Source organism: Lipophrys pholis, assembly GCF_963383615.2.
Source record: "Lipophrys pholis genome assembly, chromosome: 6".
Classification (NCBI taxonomy): Eukaryota; Metazoa; Chordata; class Actinopteri; order Blenniiformes; family Blenniidae; genus Lipophrys; species Lipophrys pholis.
Window position 1 is genome coordinate 17,407,656 of NC_137629.1, and position 23,226 is coordinate 17,430,881.

Genomic DNA, 23,226 nt, shown 5'->3' on the forward strand with positions numbered 1-23,226 from the left:
AAATTGTTGAGATATGTCGTCACTTTTGCAGTAGAGGAAGACATGAGGTTACACAATTGTTGATTGTCTGTTCCGAAAAAGGGTGAAAAGATAAGAGCGTTTGTTCCTGTGAAACGGGAGTGTCGGGGTTTCCGAGCCGGTCCCTGAACGCCGCACCGCAGCCTGCAGGAGGACGGAGACAAATAATCCGATCATTAGTGAGCAAACTGCACTCATGTCTCGCTTCCAGGCTCTGAGGGATGACTTCACTCTGAAGCCCTTCGAGATCCAGCACACACGGTGAGTCCGGGGGCTTCTCTATCTGCCCCGCACGTGCGGGGCAAAAGGGATGTTGGGGGGGGGGGGGGGGGCAACTTTTAGTCTTTTGTTGTTCGATCAGTGATCGATACATGTGAGCTTTTGTTTACATGTGAGAGAGTGAAGGGAGAAAGCTGGGTTTCTGTTTGTTTCCTTGGAGATCTGTCAGTGTTGGGAGGTTTTAAGGATTGTGTTTAGAACACCTCTGCTTGTTAACTTTATTCTAAGTTTATATTTTTGACAATTTACTGTTTTTCTTTTTTTATAATAAATAAAGAAAAACAGTAAATTGGATGTGAGTTTTGAACTTTTTCCACCAGAAAACATCCACTTCTCCTGGAACACACCTTTTCATGTCAGTTTTGGACATTTTCAGGTTCAGGTCTGCTCTAAAAGTTGTCTCATGCAAGTAATCCAGCTTCTTTATTGATAAATGAACATTTAAAGGAATAGTACACCTTTTTTTTTATTGCCTGAATGATCAGTCTTCAGAGCTGTGAGATCACACTCTCACTCTCACTCTCAGTGTGTGTGTGTGTGTGTGTGTGTGTGTGTGTGTGTGTGTGTGTGTGTGTGTGTGGGTGTGTGTGGGTGTGTGTAGGTGTGTGTGTGTTAGAGGCGGTTCAAGGACAGTCCAGATTAAACAGTCATCTTTGGCTGCTGTGTGGTAACCCGTGTAATCCTGAGCTGATTCAGAACAGAGTGGCCCTTTATGTCGGCTGTAAGGATGAAAGAATCGATTGCTGGCCGATCAGCTGACGGGGCCCTCATGAGGAACATGCTCTGGGAGTGATGTAGACTCATCTTTGTTGCGTTAACGTGACCACGGAGACGACAGTCGGTCTGTCGGAGCCTGAAGCCTGGCCGCTGGTGATAAATGGGGTGAGCACTATCGGACTGCGATGAGGATACAGTACATGAGATTAAGTGTGGCAGTGCTGGTAAGATGCCTGAGAGGCTTGATAAAAATGTGTGTAAACTGTCCGGCTTCCTGATTAGAGAGCTGATCAGTCCATGTGTCGCTGTGTCAGAGAGGAAACCTCGTCCTGGTGATACACAGAGGACTAATGGGAGGACTGAGTCCTGCTCTCCCAACACTCTGTTCACGCTTTGCTTCTTAGATCCGCTGCCTCCGAGGGAGAGTTTCCTCCAGTCATTGATTGTTCCTCCAGAGGAAGAGGTAGTCAGTCGTGAAGAGGTCACTATTGAAGGAGATTGTGTCGGCAGATGAACCAAACTTCGGCGCCTCATGTTGCTGAGTTCTGAACTTTCCCCTCGAAAAGAATCCAGGAACCTTCAAGGGAACGTCGTGAGTTTTGAACGCTGGAATCAGAGTCCAGACGTTCTTGATCTTTGGGGTAGAACTTCTGACCATGAACATTTGGTCAGAACGCCGCCGCCGCAGGTTCTCCTTCCTGCTTGGACGCAGTGTAATGGGAGCACCAATGATCCGGTTGGTCGTAAATCCAATACAGTGAAATCAGTGTCGCTACTCTGGTGTCCCAGATTGAGTCCATCCATTCTTTCTTACTCCCGAGTGTTAAAAGCAGCGTGCCTCTCATGGATTGCCATGTTGAGTACCAAGCAAGACGAGGAGCTGCTGCTGCAGCAAAATCCAACTTTAACAAGCTGTTCAGAGGTTCTCAGAGTTTGTATTATTCATGACAATACTAAACTAAAAGATGAAGGTTTAAGCCTGTGAGATAATCTGCGTGGTCGTTTTCTATCAGAAGAAGCAAGAGTGTACACGAAATGAGCACGTCTGAATACCGTTTAAATGAAAATACAAATGACGAGCGACTGCTGGTTCTCCATCAGTTTCACGGTTCACGAGTGTGTGACTGCCGTTTGTTCCACGTGTTGTGTCGGAGCGTTCCACCGGAACAAACCGAAGAGGAGCTTCAGAACAGTGACGGCGCCTCACCGCTGGACGACGTCCTGTGAGAAAGTCAAGAGGTTTGAATAAATAGATGTGGATTTTGTTTTGGATTAGATAGTTAGTTTGATACTCAATTTTTCAATTATTTCTTCTGCTAAAGGGAAATCAACCCTCCGGTTCTGCTCCGCTGACCTCATTTCTATATTGACGATGAGCGATGACAAGCTCATAACGTATCAATGTTATTGATCCTAACCTGGTGGTGTGGCGGTCTCTCAAACAACACGGATCATCATAATCAATTGTTATGGTTCAGTTTCACTTCTCACTAACAGAGGAGATTAAAAGTCAGAATAATTATTATGATTTGTTGTTTTATGAAATCTAATTATTCTGGAGCTGCGAGACATCGGTACATTTCCAGTGTTTAACTTTCTTTGGCTGTTTTAATTGTCTTTGCCTTTAATACTGGAAATAGCATTTTTGGACCATCTAACATTTCTATTTAGCGTCTTTTTAGTTGGTTTCTAATGTTTCTTTAAAGCGGTGATTACCATTTCCACTTGGGTTTCATATCTGGAATTAAAACTGTACATTTGTTAATAAGCCTTTTCTTTTCCCCACTTTTTCAGTGGACTTAGCTATTAAAGCAATTATAGATATTTTAGCCTTTTAAAAAAACATTTTTTTGGCTTTTTCTTTTTACATTTTAAAGATATATGAATATGTTTGGGTATTTTTGTTGGATAGTGTTGCAGGTTTTTTCCCCATGATAATAGTTTCTCCACTTAACTATACATTCAAAAACGTTGTTTGCATTTATTGAGTTTCATAACTTCAATTTTTCCATAATTATTTAGTGGTCCTTTAATGTATTTAACCTTTTCAGCCATTTTTGAAGTTGCTTTGACCTTTTTTCAAATATTCAGTATTTTCTAGTGCTTTTAGCTGTTTGGTCTTTTTTATTTATTTATTTTTTAAGCCATTGTATAACCTTTTCTCTTCCTGTGGTTTGGCTTTTAACTGTTTTAGAACATTTTAAGAGTTTCTTTCAAAATATCAGACACAGAAATCTACATCATTACTACACTTTGTGTGAGTGAAGTATTTATTGTATTCCACGGGTTTTTCAGCTCTCTCCATGTTGGCGTCACAGTTTAATTGAATCATAAAGTGATTTTGTCCCTAGTGGCTGCTCCAGATCAGGTCATCTATCAGAAGAGTCTCTGACATGTGAAGCTCGTGGCTTCAGCACCAGAGCAGCAGCAATCAGGTGTGAAGTGAAGAAAACTGGACGTTCTTGTCCTGTAAAGTTTAACTGAGCACCTGAGAGGAACACACACACCACTAAGTGAGGGCTGGAGTATGATTACAGGCCTATTTACATTACGGCATTGAGCAAGAGAAACCAGGGCAGGGAGAAGATGGCTTCCAGATGTGAGGAGGAATTCAGACTCCCCTCCTCTTCCTCGAGATCTGGATCAGACCGAGCGCGTTGTAATAGAGCCAAAAGGAGAGGTGAGAGAGGAGGGGGAGGGAATGGATGGAGATGAAGAAGAGGGGGTGGAAAAAGGAGAGGAAGAGGAAAGTGGGGGTTCACAGATCTGAGTGGAATAAACTTGGAGCGCCCTCGGTGGTTTTACTCTGGTCACTGCGTCATAAGAGTCGTCAGTTAGATGGAGCTCCGTCCAACAAGCAGTGTCCAAACTGTTTTAAATCAGGGCCACACGCACACGCACACGCACACGCACACGCACACGCACACGCACACGCACGCATGCAGCTTTCATATGTCCTGGAGTATAAGTCACAAAAAAAAAAAAGAAAAACTAGTGGATTTAGTAACTAAGGTCAGCATTCATACGCCTCATCCAGTCGCTTCCAGTTCCAGAGTCGTCTGTGAATTAGGTTTTAGCTTTAACTTTCTCTTCTTCGTCGCGCTAACAGTTTCTTTAACGTTCTCCAGCCCCTCATGAGTTTCTCTCACACTCCGATCTCTCTCTGCTGCGGATTTAATAAAGAGTCTTTCTCTGTTTGGAAACATTTTTCTTCTTTTATTAGTGAAATACGGTAATAATTTTGATTGTTCTGTGATACTGTAGCAGTATTGTGTTGTCATAGTGACATCTAGTGGTCCCAGATGGTATGGACCACTATCTTTCTATATGTAGGTCACTTCCTAATATAAGTTGCATGATTAAACCAAACTATTTTTTTTAAAAAGTGTGATTTATAGTCCAGAAAATAAGGTGTAAAAATAGCACAGTCTCTTAGTTGAGGTGAAGCTACGTTTGCAGTCTTTCCTGTATTTCTTTATGTCTGTCGTTTCAAGACTGAAGCAGCCTTTATATAGAGAACATACACGCTGAGTAGAGATATTTTTGAAGTGAGTGCTCAAGTACAAATATCTCTTCAGCTGCACTGTCTACCTTCTAAATAATTATGAAACCTGTTTGTCATATAAACTTTTTGCTTTTGTTCTCAACAATTTGAAAGTCTTTTTTCCTCCTTTATTTCCTCTCAGTTTCTGCTGTTTGTAATAATTGTGTCTCCCTTACGCAGATGATGGCGTGGTGAATGTTGGTAAACTTACACTTCGTTATTGTTGTGAATCGACTCGCTCGTGTGCTAAACTATTCACTACCACAGTCGTGTGCTTGTGCTTTACTCCTATTCGGAAAAGTTGTGTTTTCTCCGTTTCCATGGAGACCAGAGCATTTCGAAAAAGGTTCTGAAAGCCGTTTTCTAAAACTCTTCCAAAGCAGAATGAAAATGACAAAAATCAACATAAAAAAAACCACACACACAGTAACTACAACTGTTTAAAAGTGTTTTAACCTTGAAAATGACTTTAAATGGGATTTATTTCACAAGTTATAATTCATGAACTTTGCGCTCGTTCGGTCAGTTTCACATGTTTTCCAACACATTTTATTATAAATAATTGAAACCTAAATGGTTCCGTTTTGTACTTTTTGAGGCTTTAAGAATGTTTGGTAAAGATTTAATCTACAAATACTCCCTCGACAGTAAGTTTAACTTTATATAATGAGCACAACAATCAAGGAAATAAACTTCAACTGGTTCTACACTAATTTGTCTACTACACATATTGTATTGTAGGATTATTTTCATTAGTGGATTATTGCTTCCATCATATTAGATCATGGATATATGATCTCTCTCTCTCTCTCTCTCTCTCTCTCTCTCTCTCTCTCTCTCTCTCGGTCATTTCAGGAAATGCCAAAACTTTTTTTCCCCTCCGGAGGGGAACTGCCCGACATTCCTCTTGGCTCTGTAAACATAAAACCTGTCTGATTGATACATGCATGCACACTCTGGTGCCCCCTCAGAGCTGTTACAGACCCTTTATCCAACCTCCTGGATCCATTCCTCCAAACCAGCACTGAGAAACCCGTGCAGACGGACATCGGATAGTTGTGTTTGGACAAACTCCTCCTGTTGGTTCGTCCACTGACACAGAAACCATAAATCCCCCCTCGGCGGGGTTTATTTGGATTCCTGCCCGAAAAGAGCCCAGCTCATTTTAGCTGGTTAAATGAAGCGGCTGGCCAGAGTGCATCATTAGAGCCGCACTCATCGATATTTTTATCGGTGCGCTGGATCGAACGCTGAAGGATATTATCTTCAGTGGTGAACACACAGAGTGGGCTTTTATGATTTCAGCTCTGCTTTTAGTCTGTCAGGGCGGCTTTTGGTTGTTCAGGCTTCAGTTAACGCTTCTCAGCTTGTTTAAATATACTTGTTGTGCTTGGCCTATTCAAGAAGTTACAAATATAGAATCTGTAGGAGCTCCCTTCAGGAGTTTTAGGAACATCATACTTGCTTTAGCCACTTTAAACTACACCAGAACTCTTTAAAACTCAATGTAAAGCCTTTTAGACCTCTTCAAATTAATAGATTTATCTAGAACTGCTCAAACAAACATTTAAAGTACCGTATTAACACCATTATGTGTCAATGAGTTATTATAAAATGAGTAGAAAAGTGTAAAACAAGAGATTTATGGTTTTAAAAACGTGTTGTTGTTTTTTTTTTAAAGAACTTTAAGCCAAACCTGCTCGAAACAAAGGTCGCAAAACTCCCTCGCAAATGTGTCTATTGTCACTTAAATATAGCACTTAAATTAAATATGATGCACCAATGTTGATATTTTATAAGCAGGCAGATGCAATAGTAATGGAGTGTACATTTTCTTAACATACAAAGGTACATTTTGAGTGAAAAGACTCATCTTCACATATTACTTATTGTCTCGGGATCAGGCATTGAAAATTTGTTAATTTATTGAGAAAATACTACAAGTCTTAAATTCACCTTTTCATTCATTAGTCGTTCTTATGAGTTCAGAGTTAATAAAGAGTTTGGCGGTAGAATGTGAATTTATAGTTAATTGTGTAAGTTTAGTTAATATATGAGTTTCTAGTTGACCATGCAAGTTTAGAGTGAGCTTGTGATTTCAGGTTGGCGTGTGAATTTCGAGTCAAACTTGTGAGTTTTGCATTAAATGTGTGAGGGTTGACATCTCGGCTTCTCCTCGATATCGAAATACATTAATTTAATCTGTTCCACTGGTGAAGTAGCTTCAATCGCTATGTGGCGAGAAACATTTTACATCTTGGTATGCGGAGGGATGTATGGACGGTCCAGAAAGGTAAGCCAGCGACCTCTATTGAGCTTGTAAATGAAGGGTATAAAGAAGCACAGATTCCAACATGAATGCGCTCAAAATGAAAAGGTCGTTGGTAGAGTGCAGAATGCGTGCGAGTGTGTGTGTGTGTGTGTGTGTGTGTGTGTGTGTGTGTGTGTGTGTGTGTGTGTGTGTGTGTGTGTGTGTGTGTGTGTGTGTGTGTGTGTGTGTGTGTGTGTGTGTGTGTGTGTGTGTGTGTGTGTGTGTGTGTGTGTGTGTGTGTGTGTGTGTGTGTGTGTGTTGGAGTTGTCTGCCATCACAACTGTAACTGAACTCTAATTGGTTTGACCCAGTTTTACGTGAGAGGAACCAGACAGGATGTGTTTTACATTGATTTGATTTAAAGTTTCTTTGTGTGTGTGTGTGTGTGTGTGTGTGTGTGTGTGTGTGTGTGTGTGTGTGTGTGTGTGTGTGTGTGTGTGTGTGTGTGTGTGTGTGTGTGTGTGTGTGTGTGTGTGTGTGTGTGTGTGTGTGTGTGTGTGTGTGTGTGTGTGTGTGTGTGTGTGTGTGTGTGTGTGTGTGTGTGTGTGTGTGTACAGAGTTGAATTTCACAAAGTTATTGAATTATCCACAAGCTTTCATCGAGTCCTGGAAAGATGTTTGTGAAGCTAAATAATAAGACCGTAGAGCAGTGAGTCTTCAAGTTATGGGATATTCTTAGTGTGCTTATGTAATTTAAAACTAAAATAACGAGGAAAAATCTTGACACCTCCTTGTTTTCCTCTGGAGGAAACCAGATTTATGCAAAGTCTTTTGTCATGTTTTTGCTGCAGCGAGGAATAAGAGGTTCAGGAAGGGAAATCCCAAGAGCTGGGATCCGGGTATTAATCGTGAGCAAAGCCAAGGCGGCAGTGAATGTATTGGTGGAAACACTGATTAACCCTCAGACTGAACTTCTGGAAATCCTCCGTCAACACCACTTCAGCCCGAGAGCTGTCCTCCCTGACGGCGGGACTGGAAAAGGTACCGGGAGCAGGACTGAAGATATTTCTCTATCTGGAGCTGACTGTGTGTCAGCCTGCTGAAATGGAGCTGATACTGTCTTTGTTTACCCTGACACACACACACACACACACACACACACACGCATGGACCAGCCAGGCAGCGTTCGGTCTGGGCTTGTTGGGATTGAGAAATCTGTTCCCCTGACGTGACTCCTCTGTGAGCCATCTGATGATTAATATGAGTTGAAGGTCTTCGTCCAATTCTTCATGTGAGTGCAGGATTATTAGTATTTTTTCTCTCTGGATGAATGACATGTTGTGTAATTTAGCCTATCATACATGATCTCCAGCCAAAGATCAACACATCTAATCCACTCATGCACACAAACATGAATTCACGTACCCATATACCCATCCACTAATGTGCTGTACTGTTAGTAAAATCTGTTTGTCTAACTCACCACGTCGTGGCCACGCCAGTCCTGAACCACCTGTAGGGAGCCGTCTGCCACTGACAATGTGTCAGAATTACCCTAAACACACAATAAAAATTCATTCACAACTGAAAGCCCAAAGCATTGAATTTCCATTCTGTGTATGGTGTGGTAGTTTCTGTTATCGTTTCATCACAATGTGGCACAATGCCACGCATTATATTCAAGATTTGTTGATAGTTTTCCTCAATAATGAAATAGATAATCAGTAGAACTATCATGTTATTGTACATCTACTGGCACATGTGCAGGAGAACTAGTTGGCTGTGGTGCGCATTAGCAGTAGAAGTGTTTCAGAAAGGTTGCTTTTTCCACGGAGACCGTGTGAGTGTTTTTAGAAAGTTCCACCTTGGGAGCCGTTTTCATTAGCTCGGAGCACCGTTGTCATGGAAACGGACAACCAAAGGTTTTCTGTTTTAATTTGAAAAGGTTGTCATGTGAACGTGACCAGCAATAAATCTCATATTTGTGAAGTTTTCCAAGTCATAAATCTGCCATTCCTCTGTGTGGCCCTCACTAATCTGTGGGTGTTTGGAACGTCACAGAGGAGCCGTGTCATCGGTGACGACTGTCGCCTGTCGCCTGTTGTCGTTTGAGTAAATTGTCCACTTAGCTAAAATGGACTCCCTGTCCGGCCCGTGTGAGCCTGAGAGGATCTATCAGCAGGGATTGTCAGGATCAGAGCTCATGTCACGCCGGGCTGGAGCGGCTGCGGCGAGTTAAGCCTCCTTACTACCGTGATTAGCTGTGACAGGCTGTTGCGCGATGGCGAGACCCCCCGCTGAGCGGCATCGAGTGATTAACGGGAGGCTCCAAAGGACCCCGACATGCTGGAGTTTCCCACTTTATTTGTGACATGAACAGGATGTTTATTTCGAATCCTCCATACAATGCAAGGTCTATTTTATAGGCTGTGTTTCTACTTATACTGCACGCAGATACTTTACATGTCAATGTGAAAAGAAAAACAGCTGCCTCCATTATTGAATTTCCCTCAGAGGACACCATGAAATGGAAGTAAGTGCTGTATATTGATTAAATCACTAAAGGACGAGCCATTAAAGAACACGACCATGCCCCAGTTAGATGAATATGTCCACAGGATAAATATCTGTACTGAGAACTATTTAAAGACGGACTTTTATCTAGTTTATCACCACTCTCATGAAGCCAAAGGGCCAATATATAAATGGAAGTCACCGCACTTTATGAATGGAATAGTTGCTTTAAAGAACAAACAATACTTTGCATTTCGTGCTAATAGTTCACAAAGTGGCATGCTGGTTAACTTTAGCTGTGCGAGCAGGTACTAATTATCTCATCGTGTTTCTAGTATTTTGAAGAGTACCAGTAGTAAACCTTTTTTCATCTAAAAGTTCTGATTGGGTGGAAGTTAAGGAGTATTTTAGGGAATACTAACAAATCAAACATAACTCCAAGCGTACAGCAAACTTAACGTATGTCAGTTTGCGTGTTCTTCCATCCAGAAGTATATTTTTATGCACCTAACCGATTGGTGTGTTATCATTTTTATTACCGTTACCGTGGCAACGAATCACTAATATGCTCTGATAACTCCTTAATCCCACTAAAATGCTTGAAAAATGTTATCCCTTAATCCCCAAATGCATCTAATCGCCGCTTGCTCTATGGATATTGTGAATAAATGTCCCACAAATCAATCTGCTTTTCAAAAGAGATTGCATGGAGTGAGAGGAGCTTTTAAAAGAAAAAGCGGTAGAATACAGAACTTTCTGATGATGGCCTGTTGAGCATGAGGACCTGGTGGCCTGCGGTCGTAGACGACAAAGGGCCTTCGTGATAATTGTGACATTTAACAAATTCACAAATGTTCTCTCAGTGTTGGTTTAACAGTCTGAGAACCATATTTGAACTTGATTGTACTTGTAAATACACAGTAAAGTATTTCTCCTAATAAAGTATAGGTTTTCATTGTGGTATAGTCTTGTACATGGGCACAGTTTTGGTCCTCTGGTTGTGTGGATGAAATGAATGTGTTCCTCACGATGGCATAAGTTCTAGTTAACGAGACAACAATTGACTGGAAACTGCATTGCTTGTTTTTTTAATCTGTTTCAGGAAATTCAAGTTTTGAAAACTATTGCTGCTGTTTGCATGTCAGGCCACTAATTATTGCTGTTTTGTTGTAATACAACCATGCACACCCAGAACAGTGCGCTGCAAAACCTTCAACCTCCTATTAACTGTCTTTCTTGGTCGTATAGGCCCACTCAGTATCGGCTCTATGTGAAAAATGTGTCTCCTTTATGCAGATGATGGTGTAGTGAACGTTTGTAATTGTACACTTTGCTATTAACGTTGCTAATTGATCTTGCACGTGTGCAGAAAGACTATAGACTGCGATGATATTGAGCATGTGCCGTACTTTGTTTTAAAAAAGTAGCATTTTCCCTGTTTTCATGAAGACAAAAAATTTTACATTATAGAGGTTTTTTTTTTTTTTTTAATGGTTTCCAACGACAAAAAGCAAAACAAGTTTGAGGTTTTCAGTTGAGAACTTGGTTCTAGGGTGTTTAACCCTGAGTCAGGAAATAGAATTGGCTCCTCCCCTTTCATACATATGAGAAAATGAACCAGTAACATTATGACCAAGAGTCGTCCCTTGAGTTAGCCACTGAGGTTTTACAGTGTGAATATTTGGTGTCGTACAGTACCGCTGATCAGAATGAAGTTTTTGTTGGGTTTTACAACACAAGTATAAAGAGCAGCAGGAGATGGGAGACAGAAAGAGTGAAGGAGAAGGTCATGAGGGGAGTATCTTGTTCGCACATGCCTCCTCCCTCCCTCTCTCCTCCCTCTTTATCTCCTTCCCTCCCTTCCCGCTGCAGCATTGCCAGTGGTGGTGACGGGGAGGAAGAGGGGAGCGAGACAGCAGCTCGTGCATTGTTTCCACCACAGCATTGTGCCGCTCTTCAAGAATTTGTGGCACTTTAGTGAGACGTCGTCCTGCAGGAAAAGACGCTTTCCTGCTTTTGTCAACCCACAAGAAACCTTAAACAAGAAACGGTTCTTGTGCCTCTTGTGGGACATTGTGATCCCGTTATAATCTGCCTTTGGCTTTCTGTTGCCACTCTCCCACCAGTGTTATATTTGAGGATGATTTGACTTGGAAAAGAGACGGATCTTCTGTTGTGGAGTGGCACAGATGCCCGAGGAGTCACCGGTTTCGGGAGTAAAGGAAGAAGACGTCCATAAGCTGTTGGATTTGGGTTTTTTAGAAACCTGTGAAAAGTGACAGAGAAAGAGCCACATCCTTGGTTTTTAAGAGAACTTGAAGAACACCATGGCTGGGATATACGGATGCTTCAAGGGTCGGAAGTAAGTTACCTGAAGATTTCAACATGTTGTTCTCACACCTGACGGCACAGCATTGCTCATCCTCATTGCTTCATCTAATTACTGATCCAATGCGGGTGTTGTTCTACACTTTTCAGCCCTTAAATGTGTCTAGATAAAGACTCTCTCCTGCTTCTTACACCACCATGCGTCCACAGTGATTCGTTGGCTAAACATGTTACAAATGCTCATTGTCTTGCACTGACGTTCCGTCGAGGAGAGTCCACATCGTCTCCTCTTGCCGAGGTTTGATCCAACTTGCTCTCTTGTTGTTTGATGGGATAATTGATGGCTTGATGTTGGCACTGACAGTTACTTGCATGACTCACATTCAAGTGGGAACGTCAGAAAACTCCTGAATTACTCTTGCTCTTGTTTTCATCGAGAAGACATTACCACAATTCACTGTGAGCTTCCTCACAGCGGGATCAAGTCAAGCTGTTGCACAATTGACACTTGAAAGCCGAGGATATATCAGGCTGCCTCCTCATTTAACTCCGGTGCACGTTTCTGGAAGTCCTCCATGAGTCGAATACTTTGAATTCTCTAAATATAACTTGGGGCTTGGCAGTATGATTGGACCACAGAGGGTTTAGTATAATGACTGCCTTTAGCTTTTTCGACTACAGTAAAGTTTCTTTTTTTGTTCCGGAGTCGTGTAGATGTGGTGTCGGTGGCACGACCCCCCCCCCCCCCCTCCAGTCTTTCTCTCTCTCTTTTCAACCTCAAGATGGCACGACAATGTGAGCTGTTACTGCCCACTCAGCAGAGTTGACTTGGACAAACATTTTGTTTGTGTGTGACATGCAGAAAGAAAGTGAATGAGAAGGAGAGGCGATAAGCCGCAACTGGCTTCATTCACTTCTCATTCTGCCAATATTGTACAGACTTAAGAATGAGGCTGTCTTTAAGCTGAACTCATCTGATTGCAGTGTCATCAGAGGTTCCTTTTTGGGGCATTTACCACCTTAGCAAAGGCATCATACAAAAAAAAGACATACAACAAGTAGGCAGTGGGTCAAATTGGTGGTAGAGTGTGCTTTATTCTCTTTAAAACAGCAAAAGTTTCTAACTTAAAACATCTTGAGAATCTAAAACTGAAAACTGCTAAAATTTCTCAGAGAGTCTTGAAAAGTGAGAGCACATGAAACGACTATAAATACTAAAATGACTACAATTGCTAAAAACAGGTAAAATAGATAAGACAACGACCAAAACAGCTAAAATTGCTGAGTCAGCTATAATTGCTTGAATAACTTCTACAAGTTTTAGTACAATTAGCAAAAACTATACAACTGTATAAACAGTTATTCTCATTTTAAAGGTTGAACATGTCAAAAAGTGCATGTCTTGATCCTCACGCTTCTAATGAGTCTGTCCAATTATATCTTATTTTCCTAATTTTTATCTATTACCAACCACCTCTTCCTCCTGGTTGGATCAGTAGACCCCGATCGATCCATCTTCTGCAGTAGTTTGAGACTTCACTGCTCACATGCATCAATAAGCTTCAGTCCAAGTCTTGGTTTAAAGCTTCTTATTCCAAGGACCAGTTTGATAAATACTGACCACTGCAGACTGAAACAACTCCACAATAACTGTTGTTTTAGAGATGTTTGATTATTTATCTGTCACGTGTTGGCTTTCAGACTCCCTCAACTCTTCATGCTTGTTATTTCTTCTAACGCACAACTTCTTGGCCAAAATTATGTCTTGCTGACAAATGGACCCTATAACTGTTTGGTTCAGCTTTGTGAATCACGACATCTGGCTCCATTACTAGTAACCATTGACCTTATTTCTTAAAGAAAATCTCGACATCTGTTTGTTTGAGCCCATGTTCAATGTAATTAAGGTTTACAACCTGGAACTGTAAATATGAGATCCGAGGACGAGCGTTGGTTCCTCGGAGTGTCCTCCCGGTTACGTAACCACAGCAGTGAGTGTGTGTGGAGCAGGAACGGCGGTGATGCAGCTGGAAGTGAATGCAGACTGCGCCGAGTGACTGATGGAGGTGTTTGGTCGGTTTCAGTCTGGAGGCCATGTAGGGCCTGTTGCTAGGAGTGCAGCTCCGCTCACACAGGAGGGGCAGGGAGGCGAGGGAGAGGATGTGGTGAGGGGAAAAGAGAAACCCTCAATCTCAAGAAGCCTTATGTTACTCCCGTTTGGAGCCGTTCGGACAATCTTCAAAAGAAATGCAGCAAGAGCACAGATCCGTCTCCATCTGTTGAGACATCTACAGTCACATCCAGTGGTTTGAGAAGCAAGAAAGAATTTATGGAAGTTCCATTAATAAAACAAAAAGAAAAAACCTCAAGCTTTGACTACTTCACCCTGTGAGACGCCGGGAAAACTCCTCATGGGTTTACTCCGTTCTGCTGGATTACGACGGTCCACATTTCAGCCGATCTAGCCAAGAAGCTGAACTCTCCGTTATCTGGGGCTCTGGGCTTGATGATGAGTAATCTCTGCATTATTCACATGCTGCAGGGTCTTAGGGCGAAGGACTGCAACAAACACATCATGTAGAAGGTGGATAAAAGAAGACGAGGTGGATCGCGTGTCACTCCGTTACTTCTTTGAATAAAGACCCAAAAATAAAGTCTTCTTCAGTTTCTTACACAGTTCACTTAACCTTTCCTGTAATATTTACAGACTACTAAATGTATGAATTAACAAATTTACAAAGAATGTTGCGTCCAATCAAAATATTCAATATACCGATCAGAAGCCAAACCATTTCAGTCACAGCCTCCAACAAAGAGTATCAAGAGTTTTTACCGCTTCTACAAACAAAAACAAACCTACTCAAAACACTTAATACCGATCACTGAGGTCGTACAGCACCTTTTGAGGAACACGGATTGGATTTAAATACAATATACCGACATGTAAAAGGTAGATGATAATATGGGGAACTCCCTCTTCATGTAATCCCTGTAGCACTAGAGATAACGCAAACGTTCCCCCCGCCTCACTACTATCTCACCTCAACACAAGTCCATTGTAAATTATCGTAGTGATCCATCTTAACTGAATTAAAACATACAATGAAACAACCGCAGGAAATGATCATTAATTGTTTGTAACGTTTATCACTAATAAATAAATGTGGTGTCACTTTTAAGTGTGACGTTCCCAAAATAATCCAAGAGAACCGCACTGTGAGAGAGCGATTTCCACCGCTGGGCTTTGTAATGTTGGATATTTTGTGATGTGCCGCCTCATGTTTTCTGATGAAGTCACCCTAATCCATAAATTGCAGTTGGGATTGAAACAAAGCTGCTCGAATGCTCAATGCAGCCCCAGGAATTTCACGGTTTACGTCTCGGGGCGAAGTAAGGCCAGCAAAGAGTTTCCTCCAGCACCACGTTGGCATTATTTGACACCGTTTGTCGTCCAGTAAATAATATTTAGAAGATAACTGCCTAATACGTTTGTCAAAAATTCCCAAATCCACATTTTTTTTCTATTACATTGCAAGGGAAAGTCGCTCTGAAGTGAAATTTGCTCTCTATTTTCCATATTGGTCAGCATGCTAGTGTGCAATCATTAAATGGGTGAAGAGCAAATCCCCAGGCTGTGTATCCAGTCAGGTATGTGAAGCTGGACAAGAGACAAAACGAGAGACAGAGCAGTGATGGTGGAAAAGTGAGACAGGAAGAGAAAAGAATGAAGATTAATGAACAACTATTGGTGAGGAGCTGCGTTATCGTGCCACTTTCTCTTCCTCCGTCTCGTATCCTTTTATGGTCGCTTCGCCCAAACGGAGCGGCCGCAGATAATGTAGATGGGTCTGACAATTACACAAGTCATGGAAAAGCTTTTTGACGTCTCCAAAAAGAGTAATGGGAGAGCAAGAGATGTTTTGCGCGCTGTTCCCCATTAAAGTTTTATTAAATAACATGGAGAGAAGACATGTGACTGGAAGTAGCAGCCACTCTGGACCCTGTCCAGAGATCAGATGAAGGATCTGGATGAGGCCCATCCAGGAGAGGCTACTTTTCCTTCACATTACAACAAATTAGTCAACAATTTGCATATTTATGGGCTACATGTGATCTGTAGGCAAAATGACTACATTGACATACCTTTGAAACAATCAGAAATATCGCTCACTATCAAATGTGGGCATAATTTGAAACATTGCAGGTCTATGCTGGAGTTTATTTTATTGTTGTTAAGCTTAACCACTATACCTTCAACTTAGAAAGAAAGGTTTAAAAGGTATATATAGCAATTCAGCATTGTGGTTGCTTAGCAATGCTGACACTGCTTACATTAATGTATTATTGTACGTTTTAGCATTTGTGACCTGCTATGTTCTATGTTAATACCTATTTTATTGTCATTGTATCTGCATACCATACTTTTTTTTCAAAAATTTGAAAAGGCTATAATGGCGAAAACAGTTAATGTTGATAATCTTGCTAAAACTACTGGAAAGGTAAAAATAAAAAAATGGCCAAAAATTGTGAAAACTATCAAAAAAAGATAATCTTCAAAAAATTTAAATGATGACAAATATATGATTTAAAACCGTTTAAAAATGGCAGATAAAGTTAAAACTGCTTAAAATAACTAAAATAGCTTATACGGTTGTTTTTTTTGTTTGTTTTGTTTTAATGGCTTAAGCAAAACTGGCTTTTCATCAAAATCGGCTTAATTCGTTACCAAAAAAATGTTAAAACAAATGGCTACAATTGGTAAAAATGACTAAAAAATGACAAAAAGTAAAATTTCCTATAAAAGAATTAAAATGGCTAAAATTGTTATGGATATAATTACTATAACCATCACCAAAAAATGAAGAAATTGGTTAATTATACTGTTATAATGGCTAACTTTGCTGACATGGAACATAGAATGGGCTAAAAAAGGAAAAAGAAAACAAATACAAAGGCACAAACATCCATGTAAAATAACTACAAAATAATGTGTCTAGCAAAACTATAAATATGAATGTTTGTGAATGGTGAGCTGGACCATGGACAATGGAGGAGTTCTGAATGAGCTGGCCCTATCACGGTAATCCCTTCACACTACTGCAGAGCGGAGGAAAAGGGAGGATAAAAACGGAGCGTCCGAAGCAGGGAATTAGCGGCAGCTAATGCTATTAGCCTGATTTCACTGCGGACGCTCATCACTCTGAGCTACACGTGTCTCTACAACAGGTCGCCAGATCTTCATTTAAACAGGTAGTGGTGGGCGAATGCTGAATGTTAAATCTGAAAAAAATCTACTTCCTGACAACTTTCAGTACATCAATTCCCTCAAGACGTGCTAATATCCAGGTTTTAGAGCATCTTCCTCCCTCTTTCAGTCAGCTTTATCAGTTCAGCTGCCTCTCTTGTCTCTGTCTCTTTTTTGAAAGCTTTGTCACAAAGCCTCTAACGCCGCCTCGCAGAAGCCCCTTCTGGTCTCAGTCTAATGAATGGATCTGCTTTAGTCTTTTTTCTGGCTCGACAGCTAAAAATTATTTCTCCAACATGGATTAAACACGATGTGTGTGCTGGTGAGTCACCACAGTGATCACGTCTCCGTCAATAGGTTGACACTTTAAAGACTCTTTGTGTCCCTTTCTTGTGAGGGTTGTGTCTGTGAATGGGCAGGTCTACTTCTGGGGCAGGAATGTGTGACGGGAAACAGAAATTTCATTCATAAACGCTCACTAACGGCCCTCACATGACTCGGGTTGAGCTCTCCGGCTGCACAGCCAAGGGCTTGTTGGGTCCGGGTCTAATGGCGTTATCTGAGGCCGAGGACACTGGGACCCAGTCGCAGGGTTTGATTCCACATTCAAATTGTGGTTTACTTAGAAATATGGCTGCCATAGGCCACACTTCACCGACCTGTTTTTCCCACTGTCTGCTGCTGGTTCTCTGTAAGCCCGATACTCTGCTGCCCCTAATTGCTGTAGTAATGCAATCAGCTGGATATTGGCCTGGTTTAGCTGCTGGAGCAGAACAATCAGGACCGCAGCAGCCGGGATCTGGGTTGTCCAAACACAGTCCTGCAACAATATGTTACTAGATCAGATTATTCCTTCTCCTCAGACAGAGTCCTGAAGGGGCGTATTAGCCAGATTAAAGGCTAAGTTTTCGATAGAATCGGGCACTGTAGAAATCTATTTCTGGATCTAAAGAATCCACTGGGGCTAATTATCAGACTTTTCGAGGATTAAAATGGTACAAATCTGTTCACGAGCTGTAAAAAAAAGTACATATTCTAGTTCGGAGAGTTTGTGCTGTGTTGAAAAATACTTAAAAGGCATTTATTCTTTCATTTTTATGTAGATTTATAACTTGCAGGGTCTAGTCTATTTGAAAGGTTTTCAAGAAGTCAAAATAAGTTAACAGATTAAACTATATAATCATATAACAAATGTATATCGAATCAATGAAACAGACATACAACTGGGGAAGAAAGTGAAAATAACTTGAGGTAGTATCTACCTGTTTGACCCTTTGACCTTTTAGAGGAAGTGACGTAGAGGCGATAACACAATCCAAACTCAAGTGGTTCGCCCGATACGGACAAGTGTAAACGGTCTGCGTCAGGGGTCGCCACATGTTATCTGATCACCCAAAATGCATGTTATTGCCCGCTGTCAACGGGCCCTTTATGTATCCGAGTATCTGTTCATCTAAATCCATGTGTCTGTTAATACAATCAGACCTTGATACCAGGAGTCAAACCCGGTACCATCGGTGCATCAGCTCCAGTGACGAGGCGTTCAGAGGTGCACAATAGAATCCTGTGTTTTCTGAGGCTGTGTCATGGATGGTGGTGGGGGGGGGGTCCTCACCGGACCTCATGTCAGACGTCTCCGTCATTGCTGACAGCAGCCAGTTAGTCAGCGCCGTAAGCCGGTGGTGCAATGAGTCTGGCTGCGCTTGTTCCATTGAGAGATTAGAGCTGTGCCGGGTTGGATTTGATTTACGTCAGAGGGACAGAAACCTCCAGGGGACAAATTGAAGATCCAGTCATCAGTGACAGCCCGTTGTTCTTGTCCGCAGACGTCACTTCCAGCCCTTTTTATTTAGACTCCCCTTCACAGCCTTGACTGACACCAGAGAACGTCACAGAGGATCATTTTGGTGCTGTTTTGTGTAAATCAGCTGGACAAACAAGACTTGACAAGAGCAGATGGTGTGTGTGTGTGTGTGTGTGTGTGTGTGTGTGTGTGTGTGTGTGTGTGTGTGTGTGTGTGTGTGTGTGTGTGTGTGTGTGTGTGTGTGTGTGTGTGTGTGTGTGTGTGTGTGTGTGTGTGTGTGTTTGAGGTATTTGGGTACTAATGAGGTTATTTCAACTGTCGAACAATGCCAAACCCCCCCGCAGGTCTGAATACCTCCACGCGCTAATCCACTGTTACATAATGAGACCGCTACACACACACACACACACACACACACACACACACACACACACACACACACACACACACACACACACACACACACACACACACACACACACACACACACACACACAGAGTTGCAAAGACTTCCAAATAAAGCTAATGATGTGCTTGAGAGTGTTTACACAGCATGCACACTAATACTGTGGAGGGATCAGTATCTGAAACAAACAGCTGGCAGGAACATGTCACAGAGCAATGCAAACTGGGAAAAAAGTTTGGAGCGTGTGAAAGAATTCTTGTATGAAGCAGACACTCGGTTCCCCAGGGCTTTAATGTGTGCTTTAGATTGTAGGTGTTTGAATGTTTAGCATGGGTTCACTGATTTCAAAGCGGATTTATAAGGTTCCACGCACCAAGTTCAGTACATAACACTGTGAGATTGGGCAGCAGCCAGGATATGAAACGAGCAGCATTGGATCTAGGAGTTTGTATCAGTCTTCTCAGTAAATCATTCTAAAGTTAATTTTCACTCATTTCCATAAGAGATTGTGATGAACATTATCTACAATTATGACATTGTATAAAATATCCTATTATTATTCTATTGTATTCGTAGAGAATGAAGCCACTGTTTTAATATATCTGCTTTAAATTGTGTCAAAAACTAACTTTTCCACTATTTTCTGATCTTCTTCTAAAAGCATCGATATAACCATAGTTTTTATATTTAAAAAAGAAAGCCTCCTAACATCGTTCTGTACTTGCTTTAACTCTTTGCTGCATATACAACAGATGAGGATGAAATTATTACCACTTCCTTTATGAAAATAATAATGTCTTTTAACATGACGTCCAACAGAGGAAGGAACTTTTTTTTCTTTTTTTTTTTTTGACACACGGAAATAACTTTTCCAAACCACCGCCAGTCTAATTTGTTTGGAAAAAGTAAAGTAACAAACAGCATAGACACAAATTAGGGGCAAGAGAAAGAGCACTATTATCTTGAAGAACGCAATAAGACATCAATATCGTCTGCATACGTGTTTATATCCATCCCACATCATATTGTTATTGAAATACTCAAGATGATTAAATAAAGTATCCACATCATGTTGATTTCAGGGAGACGTCTTCTGCTCTCTCCATAATCATAAACCACCAGGTCATAGAGGAGGTACAAGAGTAGAAGATGGCACAACAGCACAAGAACTCTTTTGTTCCCACGGCTCAGTAACTGTAAATCGATTTGTCGATGTGTGTATTGTACAAACGCTCTTTTCTTTTATAGATGTCCAACTGCTAGCTGCACTACATTTTGTCTATCTGAAATAACAAGTTATTATAGTGATATTCTGCAGCCCTACCCAACTTGTTTGCTGTAGTTTTTATCGATTCTTGAGGATGATCGTCTCGCTTTTCTCTGGCTCCTTCAGATCCGATGGACATCGTCTTCAGCTCACCTCGTATTCCTAATAGGAATTTGTGAGTTATGCAGGCCTGTTAAAATGGTTCACTTTGGTCTTCTAGAGGTAGATCTTCACCAGGAGCGATGTGCAAGACAAAATCACAGTCTCGCTTCAGACTCCTTGAGGCATGCTCAAGCCAAAAGGTTTCTCTGTCATGAAATGACTTCTTCAGCTCCAGTTTGCTCTCATTGGAACTGAAGGATGAAGTCTCTTCAGTTTGTTCTTCACGTACTTGAACTAGAACTGAAGGTCTCGTGTGCAGAATTTTAGTTCCTCTCATACTTCCTACCAAGGCTTGCAATATATTCCTGTGAATGATCGTCTTCTATTGAAATGTGAATGATCAACACAGCCAGGTTCTTCACTCCTGTCCCGGTAGTTCTGGTGTAGTGTTTGAACACACCTCCTACTGGTTTTCTGTCTTCCTCCTGTCAGGCTCATTCTGCACGGTCTGGCTCTCTTTCAATAACTTGATTCATTCTACTTCTTCTCAGTTAAAAACACTGACCTGTTCATCACTGGTGTGGCGTTTTCTTCGCTCACATAACAGAATCGTACCGAAGGTTTATGAATCTTAAGATGAGGCGTTATGGTGATCTGACAGTCATTAACGGTCAGTAATTTGAAGCACAACGTTGGTTTATAATATAGAGAATAGAATAGAAGATAGTTTATTCCTCTTAATATGCCTAAAGAAAATGGTTTTGCCTATAATGATGACGTGAAATGATTTTTGTTGGTGTGTGCAAAGAGAAATATTTAAATATTTTCAAAGATAACCAGTAAAAAAAGTTTTAAAATAAATACAAGCATTGTATTTTCTACATTATGTGAGCCTGGATAGAAGACAGTGTCTGTGCCAAGCGGCCACTATTCCTATTCTGTGTTAAATTGACAAATCTTTATATTGACTGGGCCTGATTTAGAGTAAACATGTACTTTACACAGAAAAAATACCAGGGTGACCTCTTTCCTGCTCAAGATACTCTCAACTTTACATTGCCAAGTGGGTGAACCCTCACTTATGTGATTACCTTGGAGTATAAACTGAGCTGTGGGTGTGCCATGAACCGTATCCGACCGGGCGAATGCAGAGTCTGAAACCTTTGTATAAGTATTTGGGTTTTACTGCAACCTCAAATGCTCTACGACAGCACACTTCATCTAAAGTCCATGAAAGCATTCCGAAGTGCGCTTGCACTGAATTGGAAAAACCTGAGATATCGTATATGAAGGTTCAGATCCACCAGCTTGGTAGGTTCCTTCACTATTAGTGTTTTTCTGTGGGATAAAGTCACTTCTCTAGGCTTTTCTTACCATCTTTGGTTGAAAACCTCACTGCTCTCTTCCTCTGTTTACTGTAAGTCTATTTTTTTTTTCCTTTTGTCTCTTCGCTTCAATATTCTTGTGTTTATCTAACCGACTCTTCTTTTCTTTCATGCTGCTCTTTCCCACAACCCCTCTCCCTGACCCCTCTCCTCCCTCCGTCTTGTGTTTGGTCCTCCCTCATTTTCTCACCCCCTCCCCTTTCCTCGCTCTCTATTTATATGTTCCCCTCATCGGTAATTCTTACCAATCCGTTCCCCCGCTTCTCTTTTCCCTCCATCCCGTCCGTCCTTGTCGTCCGTCTCATAGATGAAGCGGAGGATGTCACCGTGGGGAGCCAGCTTTGGAAGTGGGCGCAGGTCAGTCACTTTGAGCCCTGACACCCCCTCAGACCCCCCCGACAGACCATCAAACGAGCCACAATAGCTCGAAGTAGCTTCAAATCCTCAACAGTGTGAGTGTCTGAGAGTAGTGCCAGCATGAGGCAGACAGATCGCACGCTCTCGTCTACGGTTGGTACAGATCTCCAACCAAGTGTTGACGACTTGAAACTTGTCCTTTTCACATTGTCAGTATTTGTGTAGTTTAATAGTGAGACATCGGTACAAATCGATGACACACTCATGGTGTAACCCAAAGCATGCCTGGATGTTTAAATTAGGGCTGTCAGCATCAACGTGATAAAAGACGCTACGTTAAAATGCTAGCTGAACCAGATATGAAGAGTAGCCCTTTTGTCCCTTCAAAGCACCTGTAGGCGAACATATGCTTAGTTCCCACTGCTACCGGCTGATTTCACACTGACCAGTCAGGCTAAATGGCCGTTATTGTGAAACTTCTTAAACAGACATGTCTCAGACTTTTATTTGCTCAACGCTTCAGTTTCTTTGTGAAAAACGTAGAACTCACGTGTTTTATTTAAAAACATTCGCCGATTACTCAGTCAACAAGTCAAACGTCGTTTACAACATGTGTACATTTGAATTTAAAGTTCACCAAAGTTTGAATTTGACATTGGCTAAGTGGCTAACAGGAGCAGCTAATAAGGTTTCGCTGGTTCTTTGCACGATGTGGACATTCACGCCTGTAGCGCACATGCTAAGTCTGTGTAATGAGTTACGAGTCAACATCTCAAAACACAGACTGTGTGCGCATGTGTGTGTGTGTGTGTGTGTGATCTAGGAACAGGAACATCATTTATAGTTTTCTGGTTCATATGAAACATATTTCACAGTTTAGCATTGTGTAAATTTACATTTATTGGAGAAGTTCTGCCACTAGTCAGTTCTTCCTCTGCTGTCGATGACGACGACGACGATGATGATGATGATGATGATGAAGTTCGGGGGTTTGGTTGATGATCACAGT

At 41.5% G+C, this 23,226-nt stretch overlaps 1 protein-coding gene across 7 annotated transcripts in view; it reads left to right on the forward strand.

Moving 5' to 3' along the window:
* Window positions 1-180: 180 nt before the first annotated feature.
* The window catches only part of LOC308110763 (uncharacterized protein), a 46,765-nt gene continuing 23,719 nt past the window's right edge, over window positions 181-23,226 (forward strand). For 3 of the 7 annotated variants that reach the window (XM_080465309.1, XM_080465311.1, XM_080465312.1), the window contains exons 1-2: window positions 11,517-11,685; window positions 22,168-22,217. In XM_080465309.1, the coding sequence (XP_080321435.1) occupies window positions 11,668-11,685; window positions 22,168-22,217 (68 nt within the window). In that variant the 5' untranslated portion in view covers window positions 11,517-11,667. Of the gene's footprint in view, window positions 280-11,186; window positions 11,686-22,167; window positions 22,313-23,226 lie in introns of those variants that run through there. The other 4 variants (XM_080465313.1, XM_080465310.1, XM_080465314.1 and 1 more) reach the window with 4 other exon arrangements.